Here is an 11,298-nt window from a genome sequence, read left to right on the forward strand (position 1 = left end):
CATATTGGTTTGATACATGTATAACTTTATCCAAGAGTTTCCAATTTTTTATTCTGCTGTTGACACTTTCCACAAACCAGCTCACTATCGTAATTAAACGGGGAAAAATTTGTCCCTTCCGTACAAAGCTGACTTGATCCTTTGCTTAAGAAGCATGGTATTTCCACTTGTAGACCACAACTCTTTAGGAAATCCACGGAATCCACGATTCACAATACATAAGTCATCAGGATAAATCCAATCAGAAAGATTTTCAGGATTTGTTTTGAATACATGTTTTGCTATGCTTACATCTCTTTTCTTGCCATAATGCTCTATAAGGCCCTAGCACACTAAATTAAAATATAACCATCGGATCCAGCAATAATCATCATATTTAAAACATTGCTGTGACGTCATGTCTTTGTTCTTGCAGTCTAAAAATTTACCTATAGCGGTCCGATAATGATAATTACCAGTCTGATAATATATTATCGGACGGCAATGATAACGATATGTCCAGCCCCCCCCCCCCCCCCCCCCGAAAAAAATGTAAGGAAAAAATTTTAATTCAGGGTAAGCAAAGGCAAGGTAATTAAGTTACTACAAAATCCGTGAAAAAAAATCCGAGTTTAAACCTTCCTCAACATTAATACTTTCCACTTTTTAAAAGGAGTTTTTGATACAGCACTTTGAATGAGCTAATTTAAATCCATTTCTGAAAAGAGTCTGCATATCTCTTAATTTTATGTTTGTTTCCCGATGGCCACACTTTTAAACCAGAGAATTTCCATTATATAAACTTAAACTTCAGGATAAAAATCCACATTTCTAATTTCCATAATGAATGGTTAAAATATCACCCAAAATTATGTCAGTATTAATGTCAATTTATGCACATCATGAATAAAAAAAAAATGTTCCAAAATAAAAAAAAAAAAATCCTTCACCACTGGACCCCTGTCCTGCCTTGGTAAACGACTGCCAATGAATGAATGAAATGAAACAAGAGTTCACTCACTGGTTTCACTGTCTCATTTCTTTTATATCTACTTATCAGACGGGTAGAAAACAATGGATGCTTGAAATCCCATTGTGTAATTATCTGACTCCTCCAGGTAACTTTTGGACATTTAAATGGCAATGTTTTAAGTAAGATATATGCCTCATACTATTCTACATGTAAAATTGTCAGACTGTTTTCGGCCCTAATAGGCCTCAAACAGTCTGATAAGTATTATTTAGAGAACGAGACGGGTTCTGTATCGTAGATACAAATTTGGGGGTGGATACGAGTGCGCAGCACGAGTCTCCACCCCCAAATTTGTATCTACGATACAGAACCCGTCTCGTTCTCTAAATGATTTGTGACACGATCAATCAAAAATAGCTCCGCCCACTTTATAACTTTGCAGCATCCAAACTTCCGCCAGAGTTCTGTAGATGAGGCCCCGACGGGGAGTACGCATCCGCAGTATATATATTTCCACGGAAAACGTAAAATTCGGTCAGATTAGTTTTGACAATTTAATGGGGTAGACGTAATCGAGTCAGTGATAGTCAGTCTTAATGGATAAATTGGAGGATTTAACCGTCATTGTTGTGATCTACTGTAGATAGAGATTTATCATAATATATTTCAGGGGTCTTAAAGTCTTAAAATTCCGGTTTAACTAGATTAACAAAAACAGGATTTACAGAAAATTCTTCGATGGACTTTGATGTCACGGATTTTATTTTCAAATTGAATTGCGACATTGAAAACGAAATGAAAGAGATGTGTGGCTGTCGTCAATTTTCCGTTATTGCGAATTTTCCTTTTACTTTGGATCGAAATTACGTGTAGATTCTGTGTGTAATAATTAAAAAGTGATTGCCGAGAAATTTTGACATTTTACATTGTCAGGAAAATACTGGGTATTTCTCCAAAATTATAATAGTAAAACATCAGCATTTACTATTTACTTGCTTTTGCTAAATTGAATCAGATTTATTTTTAGATCGTGCTGTATTTTAGATACAGAATAGTTGGCAAATACAATACTGTGTACAGGGCTAATGCAGAACGGAAAGTAGCTCCGCCCACCACAGTCCCGTTCTGTATTGCTAATACAGAACAGTAAACTTCAAAGAAAAACACCGCTATCGTGTCACAATTTTACTTATAGAACAGTATTCGGCATATATTCATTACTTACAAGTGGCCTGTTTTTAAAAACTGTTTGAAACTCTTTGAAAATGATAGTCTGAACTTTTTCGAATGTACATATATGTATCAATCATTATCAGCACTGCAGAATCGGAAGTTCCAGATGTAAAAAAAAAAAAACAAAGAGTTAGCTAGAGGGGTTGTATGTTGTGCAAAGGTATCATGATCAATGTATTGATATCCAAGGTTTTTTGGAACATAATCATAAATCAAAGCATTTTTGGTAGCATGGATAGACCTTTGTATTTGTGATTTCTTTAGAGAGACAATACGGCCATAAGATTATCTGATAAACCTTTACGAAGTTTTTCAAGCAAGACAGGTTCGTTTAGATCGGACGGAAGTATTTCTGAGGGAAGTCAGAGATGACAGGAGTTCAAAAAATCATTCCTAGACAGTCCTGTAAAGTAGTAATAATTTCATCTGACAATGACAACGAATTTTCAAGCCAAGTTTACTGAAAACTTTGGATCCATTTAAGTCTCATAATAATATGAGCTCCTCTATGGTATTTGGTTTATGATTTTCTGCCATACTTTATTACTTCCGTTATTTATCATAGACATTAGAACAATTATGAACAATACCATAATTCCAGATAACGACTACATAGATCATTACACGAACCCACGGCGTTCTTTACTTTGCGACTCTAGAGTAGATGCTCTTACCACTGCACAATGCGGGCGACTAAGTGGAAAGAGAAAGACTTGAGATCGAAAGAAAGCGGTTAGCGATAGAACAACAGCGATTTGCTATAGAACAACAGCGGCAGCTGGTGTATCTTGCTCGAAGAGAAGTTTGTTTTGATCAATCTACATGCAATACTTCAAATGAAGAAGCCTTTAAAATGCATAATGTAGGCTAGCTACTTAAAAATATTTAACAGATAACAAAAATCCATTGACTACTGATGCAATATTTTTTTGGTTCACATACAGGTGTTCATCGACAGTTGGCGACTTTATTCCTATGCGAGTACAATCTATTGCACCCACCGTGTTGGGAAATTGTGCAACGTCATGAAAATCTGGATTTTTATTTATTTTATCAGTCGACCGCGTGGCGTAGTGGTTAGAATGTCTGCTCTAAAGTCGCTGCGTAATTAAGGAGTTGATCCTTATGTTGCGGGATCGAATCCTCCGGGACGTGAAGATCGTTCTTTCGGATGAGACCCGTGTCGCAGTAGGTGCTGGCACGAAAATGATCCCTTCTGCTCAATGGTATTGAGTGCCTTTTACAGGACAAAATTTACAGCTCTCCACCGGCAAGTGTAGGTGTCTCCATAAGAGTGAAAAATTCTCGAGAGGGACGTTAAACAATACAATCAAGTTCATCTTGATTTGTAAGTATAATAATGTACTGTTTAGCCACATTATTCAGATATTCCGTTACATGGTGTAAGATACGTAACTGACATCTCCATTAACAGATCGAAAACTTTCTTTAGCATAATACCTTAGTGCTACCATGATCTGCAGTGAAATAGGGAAAGTAATGACATCATTGAGGGTCGTCAAGATTAAGTTGGAATATTTGACAAAGACTGACAATCAAAGGCTTTAAAAGTATATACTTAAGTACTATACGCTAATTTGACTCGTATTTAAAAGGGTTACCCCTGTGCTTAAATTCCTTATCTCCTCTCCGAAGCTGTCTCTATCTGTTCGCACACAGAACACACAGCATATTTGTTTACAACTACAAAGATATCTTACTCTCTTAGGGTATGTCTTAGGACAGGCTTGCGGTTGTATTAAAGTTAGGACAAAGATTAGGAAGTCTCCTAAGAAAAGGATAGCTTCGTTGACCCCCCTTAAGATTAAGATATATCCAAGTTCATCCTAAGATATATCTTAATCCTAAGATAGCTTCATAAGCATGTCTGCATGCTGGGGCATAGTAAAATTTTTCTATTTAAATATCGTCATTCCCTGTTATCACATGACAATGTATCTATTGAATCATTACTGAAATACTAATTTTTTAAGAAAAAAAAACTTTCTATTTGTGCTCGAAAAGCTTCATTTACATGTACTGTTCAGGGTTATGAAATGAATGGTAAAAATAGAATTTAAAGTTTATTCACAATAGAAACAATAATAATTTGCATTCTTAAAATCTGATTTGAACCGTCTGTCTGCATAGCTAAATTTGATCATTACAAGGACATTGACAATTTTACTGATTGACCTAGAAATTCTCCTTGCTATACAGTCAATATTAATTACAACAAGGTAGTTAGACTTTGGTACAGATTAGCTAAAGAGACAAAATGATGATGTAGAGATAATTGCTGAAACAGGTATCTTAAAAATATGTATTGACGATAAATAAACGCTGATGTCTTCTAAAATCTTTTTTATGGCATATGCACGTATTTTTTTCTTTAATTTACGAATCCATTCAATCACCGGATTTTTCTTCTCATCTGTTTTTCCCCCGAACAAATCTTCTCCAGTAGTGTTAATTGCACATCCTGACTCTCGAAACCAGTCGGATTATCTTAAAGCTTGCACTTTGAATATGTGAACTGAATTTGAGACAACCTTGCGTGATCGGATCTAGATGACATTCATCGGCTTTATCTGATCATTGGTCACAAATGACTTCGTGATTTATCTGTCTGAGACTTGATAAAGCCTCAAGATCACTTCATCCCATCAAATTAATACCGTTCATCAGCATTTCTTGTACTTAGGCATGTTAGGTTTTGCGTATTTGTTCTACAATTTATCTTTTCTTCAGACACCGCTTCTGTATACCAATTACGTCTCAGGTTTACAGCTTCGTGTCATTTATCCATTGCCCAGACAACGCCACTTTGTACTTTGTCAAGTTTGATTTTTTAAATTGCTTTTTCCACGTTCGCTTCGTTTGATTTTCAAACTTAACATTTAACTGATTGATTTAGTGATACAAATATATCAGTCTCAATTCTTCAGAAACAAATATTGAAAAAACAAGCTAATTCAGAGAATTCGTGTCCCCCGCTTAGGGAAAAAGTCGGCTCCCCCTGACTGAATTTGTAGAATTATTAAAAGTATACATGTATACTGAAGGAAATAAAATACATGTATGTCAATATGCATATAAAGATTTGATTGCTTATTCTTTATTATGTGTATAGAAGATTTTTTTATATGGAATATTTATCACACTGTAATGATGATTTTATAACCTCATAAATTTTTCATTTCACATGCTGAATACTATCATTTAGTAAAAAAAAAAATATTTAAAAAAAAAAAAAAAGAAAAAAAAAGAAGATAGGTTCGGCCGAGATTCGATCCCGGGTCCTCTCACATTCGAAGCGAGAGACATAACCACTAGACCGCGGAGTCGCTTTACACGGAGGGAAGTATATGCAGAACTGAAGTCACATACATGTATATATTCATGTTTTCATGTTCCGTATTCTCAAAATTTTACACAATCCATGGTGTTTGATTTATTTAGCCTTTATTAAACACTGCTACTAGATGTAATAAGAACATAAAGTCCGCCGAGAACCTGTTTTATACGCAATAACTCTCCTCATGCCCCTGCGCTAAAAATAGCGACATGTAATACTGTAAATACTAATAAAACAAACGGGGCGGGGCACTTTGAGAGGGACGAGAGACGTCCTATTGAGTTTTGGCATAAAATTACATCGCATAAGCTCAAAATCTTCTTGAAATATCGCCCGGAAATGATAGTGTTACACACAGACAGAATGTATAAATTTACGACCTTGAACTTTGACCTTTTGACCTCAAAATCAATAGGGGTCTTCTTTAGGCCACAGGGAGTTGTTATGTAAAATTTCATTGCAATAGCTCAAATGGTTCTAGAGATATCGTGTGGAAACGAAAGTGTTTTAACAGACAGAATTTGCTTATATATGACCTTGACCTTTGACCTTTTGACCTCAAAATCAATAGGGGTCTTCTTTAGTCCATAGGGAGTTGCTATGCTAAATTTCATTGCAAAAGCTCAAAGGGTTCTCGAGATATCGTGTGGAAACGAAAGCGTTACAGACAGACAGAAAGACGGACGGACGGACAAACCCAAATTAATATCCCCCACTTTTCAAGCGGGGGACAAAAATGCCCATTCACCTTTTGCAAGTAGTTTCTTTAAAGTTATCTACTTATTCGTTAAAATTATATTGATTCTGCTCATATAAATTGATTTAATGTCCATCCGCTTCATACTTTGTGCATTAAACTTCTTTACAAATGGATCTTCGATTGTTCTTTGTCTTGTTTAATTTACATTTTTTAGATTTTTTGTTCTTCGAACTTGAAAGACGTAATTAAATGTGTGCAGAATACAGTTCTAAATGAATTTATTCCTGTAAATTACCAGATGACATTAATGATTTCACGTGTTTTTGTCAAAGATAAAACTGAGCTTGATGAAAACTTAATTTCTTCACAAGCCTCTTAGTTCATAGAAGTGTTTAAAAAGAACAAGATCACAAGTCGGTCGGGGATGGAAGAAAGGAGAGATGAGGGCGAGGCTTGGATAGAACACGGGAACCAACCAGTCTACAGCAGTGGTCAATCTCCCGCGTGGCACAGCTCTAAGAACGTTTCCTCATGAGTCGCATAGAACGGAGCTGATCCTGACGTTGCAGGACATGGAGACAGGTCCTTCGGATGAGACGGTATAACATGAGATCCCGTGCTGCAGTAGTTGCTGGTACTATAAAGAAATGGCCTTGAGCGATGGTAATACACTGTAGGTCTTAATTTGCAGGCCTCCAGCGGCAAATAGTGACCTGGAGCGAGGAAAAATTCTGATGATGTAGGCATTTTACACCAGTGAAATGTATTGGTCGATGATACATTTTTCTACATTATTTTTATAATTTTATCTAACTTGTATTGATAATCATATTTACACAAAAAACTAGGCTCATATACGATGATGAACAGTTGCTATCATTTGCAGGAGAAATAAAGAACCCCCTTACACTGCAATCTTTAATACCGTTTAAACACAAATCTTTATCCTATTGCTCATAAAACATATTTATAAACGTTGTCGTCAGGGTTATCATTAATAATAATAATTTAGCTTTTAACATAATATCGTTACATTAACCCTCTAATGTTCAATTAAATTTACTGATTATTGCCGATCACCCACTCATTTTCAATAGTAATATTACTTTCCTTTGAGCATTTTTCGTAACTCTCTTCGAAAAGTAGATCCAGCAAGGCAATAAAGGATGAAACTTAGGGAATGTTCTGTATAGTCACAAATATTAACTATTGCCCACGTGAGATACATATTGGCCGTGATTTCCTCATTAGCCACGTGATAAGGCTCCACTATTAAAAAGATCATAATCGGCAGGGTTAATACCATAAACGTAAAGTTTAAGGCCAACAGCATGCTTGTCACGCTGGAGAGCTTTTTGGTGCTGTTAGTATTTTTGGAGTCGTTGCTCTGGTGGTATGCAAGACGCTTGTGGGATAAATAAATGCAGCGAATGATGAAGGAATTGGCAATAACCATGATTGCAAAAGGCACAATAAAGCCAAGGGTCAGTGATAACCAAGGAAATATGAATTCGTTAAAATCATTTCCATGAGTGCACTCCTTTTTGGAACTTCCATGGGCCTTTTGTACTGTAACTCCCCAGAATAAATGCATGTTTGCAAGAGAAAGAAAAACAAATAAGCCCGCAACAACTCCTTTCGAGTATTTCAAGTGACAGATCTGTTTTGCTATGTGAGGAAGACACACTATTATACAACGATCAACTGTAACTGCCACAAGGATCCATACTGTTAGATTTAGTAACAAGTTCAAAGAAAAGGTAGACAATCGACACAAACTGTCTGACTGGTCATAAATGTTAACGTTAAAAGCCACCATCAGCCAGGTCTTACCAAGGCCTAAGTACAGCGTCAGGAGATTCAGGACTGATAGTACAGTTAAGTATAATATGGTGGTCTGCTTTCTTAATTTTTTCCGAAGAAGAACAGCTATCGTAAGGATGTTGGTAACAGTTCCAAGCACCAGTATTATCGGGGCTGAATAAATCCATATTTGTTGAGAAGTCTTATAGATAGGATCTTTCTCTATTTCGTATTTGGAATGAAGCGTTTGGTTCACCATGACCTGTTCATCCGTTATATTCCGGATTGGTGAATACAACCTTCTGATAAACTTCATCGCTGAAAAGAAATCTTTCTGTAAAGCGATTTGTCAATATTCTCTGCTTTTAATACAGCCATTAGTCTTTCCTGGCTCATTTTCCTTAATCACAATTATCACTTATGTATTAAGTCTAACATCGTTAAATAAAGGAAACTTAACTTATAACCGAAAAGAGGATAATTGGTCAATTTACTCAAACAGTGATAATGATTTTTATTAAGACATCATATGGGAACGGCAATTTTTTAGATTTAATTAACAGGTACAATTTAAATGAACTTGTTTTCGAAGTTTAAAAAAAATTGCAAAGTACGTCAAAAATGCTTTGCATATTTTTCTATCCATTTCGATTACAAGTTCTTCGTTGAAATTGTTTATGGTCAGAAAGGGCTTTTCTTGAACCTTTAGCTTAATGAGATATTTTTTATTGAGATTCAAATGAAGCCATAAATGAATAGAAAACAGGCTCATATTCTTAGTTTTGATTTAAGTAAAAAATATAAGATGTAAAAGACAAACTGTAGTTAACATGATTTACTACAATATATGCTAAAAATATTACAATCTTTACAAAATCTTATTACTGTTCTGTAACTTTTTCAAACTTAATATTTAATACCTTGTTAACGGAATGTCAACAAAGAAAAGAAACGAAAAAAAAAAGAAAACGGCCTTACCAGCGTTGTTCATCATGGAGTGCATATTCAACCTGGAGTCGTCATGCTTTCCCGATTGAAGAGTATCGCGAAGCTACAATCAATATATATTCCAGGCATCCTCCTTATTATTCAAAGGCAGCGATAGCACAAATGGTGACCGTTTCACCGGTGAAGAAAATGGAGCAGATATTTTTTTTTTCTAAATCAATGTATCATTCATATTATTTCAAATTTCCTTAAGAAACTTTTTTCATAATATTATGTATTTACTTTGTCCTGACTGTTAGTGTTCAAATAATGAAACATATGGAGATAACGAACAATATTCGAGATAGAAGTCCACAAAACAATACAAAATAGGATCAGAGCAAACACGGACCTCCAAAACAACAACCTGATGTGAGATCAGGTGCGATGGAGGAGTGAGCTTCCCCTGCCGACCGGTCACACCCGCCGTGTGCTCCTTCTCATGATCGGGAAATAACGGAAAAACCCGTCGTCAATTCAGTGTATAAATAATGGACTAAAAATTATTATGAAAACGACAGTCAGCATTTGACTCAATGATAAATTGTATTTGCTGACAAGAACATTGTATCGACGATAGAACTTACCAAATGGTGACTTGTTGATGACAGCTGAAATTCTTGTTTCATCAACTTGTTTGTCAATAATTTACCTAGTTGTAGAAATTGTTCATACATGTACGTAGAGCATGCTCTTGCATATCTAATCAACTGAGAAACTCCGTATGCAGGTGCTCAACGTATATTGCTGCATAAGTAAACATTTTCTTTTTTAAAATCTGTTTTCATTTACACATAATTTATAACTGTAGTTAAAACTGTAGCTAAATGCACAAATGGATAGAAAGACAGAAAAAAATATTTAAAGTTTTATCTGTTTGATAAAGAAATATTACAAAAGAAAATTATATCATTAAATCTCAGAGAAGCACATTAATGCTTTTCACAACCCCTCACTCAATGTTTGCAATGAACTCAACATTAGCAGAGTAATTATTTGACAAGCTGCTGAAATACGGGTTATTGCTCTCCTTACATTAACTCCCAAAGCCCATCACTAATGGATTTACCATATCATCGTTTTGTGTTACTGATTTAAAAACATCCGCAATCATGTGTTTGTTTTCTTTTAGTTTAATTTCGGGTATAACATTTGTTGAAGAAAGTTGTAATTAAAACAAATCTGATTTATGGCCAGATTTGTCCCATGTTAAAGTCTTATCTAGTACGTCGTTAATATTTGACAGAGCCTCTATTTTCAATAATGTTCATTGTTCCCGAGGCCGAGCATATCGTTCATCAAACATTTCCTAACAGAGCAAATGACAATCGCGACAATAGACATCACGAATCAATCATTGATATATCATCCAAATAAGGTTTGACCCGAGTCTTAAATGTTACCTCTTAAATTAATTGTGCTACAGAAACAGATTTCATGAAATTCCGATACTGAGTTCATTGAAAATAGGACTTCTGCACACGATCGATTGGTTGAATACTGTTTAACGCCGACAATTTTATTGAAATAGTTTTCTTTTTACGTGAAGACATGAACTTTATCGTCCCCTGCTTTCGCGAAAGCGAGGGGATATTTAATCCCATCCGTCTGACAGTCTGTCCCTCAGTCGCAAAAACTTTAAAATTCGTCATAACTTTTGAATGAGCAGAGAGAGGGTTTTCATATTCCAAAGGTACATTTTCTGTGACAAGACCTATCCAAATATGCTATGATTTTTAACCCGTGTCTTGGACCTTGAAGTTTGAACTACTTGTGATTACGTTTGAATGAGAAAAGATGTGACTTTCTGACTTATGTATATAACTTGCGACAAGGCTTTTAAAAAAATTTTAAAAAATTACCCTTGACCTTGAAGTTTGACCTACTTGTCACAATAATTATATTTTCTCTTTATTCAAAAACTTCGGCACGTAAAGTTAGAGTCTTGCATTGATATGGTCTGTCAATTTAACACTAGGATATATCCATAAGGTTTAATCAATATTCGTTTTCATTTCTGTGTTGTTTCGATGTATTCATATAAACCATAAATAAAAGACATAACCGAGTTTTTAACGTATGTTTTTATTGGCACATTTTACTAACGTAGAAAAAGAATAAAACTTGATGATACAGCTGATGGTTTAACTGTTCTACTTTACACTATCCTCCAAAAACATATCCACCTATCAAAATGGGCTGGTTCCCAATTTTCTTTATCAGCCATTCACTTATTTCGAGACAAGTACTAGAACATTATAAGAA

General features: G+C 35.1%; 1 protein-coding gene across 1 annotated transcript; it reads right to left on the reverse strand.

Annotated features, from left to right (window-relative positions):
- Positions 1 to 7,224: 7,224 nt before the first annotated feature.
- Positions 7,225 to 8,359, reverse strand: LOC134266885 (G-protein coupled estrogen receptor 1-like). Its single transcript, XM_062749092.1, has one exon. The coding sequence runs from the start codon at positions 8,303 to 8,305 to the stop codon at positions 7,346 to 7,348; it is 960 nt and encodes a 319-aa protein (XP_062605076.1). The 5' UTR covers positions 8,306 to 8,359; the 3' UTR covers positions 7,225 to 7,345.
- Between the last annotated feature and the right edge of the window lie 2,939 nt (positions 8,360 to 11,298).

The sequence above is a fragment of the Saccostrea cucullata genome, unplaced genomic scaffold (genome assembly GCF_032062105.1).
Source record: "Saccostrea cucullata isolate Sc308-1 unplaced genomic scaffold, CSIRO_AGI_Scuc_v1 ctg10201, whole genome shotgun sequence".
Lineage (NCBI taxonomy): Eukaryota > Metazoa > Mollusca > Bivalvia > Ostreida > Ostreidae > Saccostrea > Saccostrea cuccullata.

Excerpts from the sequence above, each read along its gene's own strand:
- LOC134266885 (XM_062749092.1), bottom strand. The coding sequence starts at position 8,305 with ATGGTGAACCAAACGCTTCATTCCAAATACGAAATAGAGAAAGATCCT.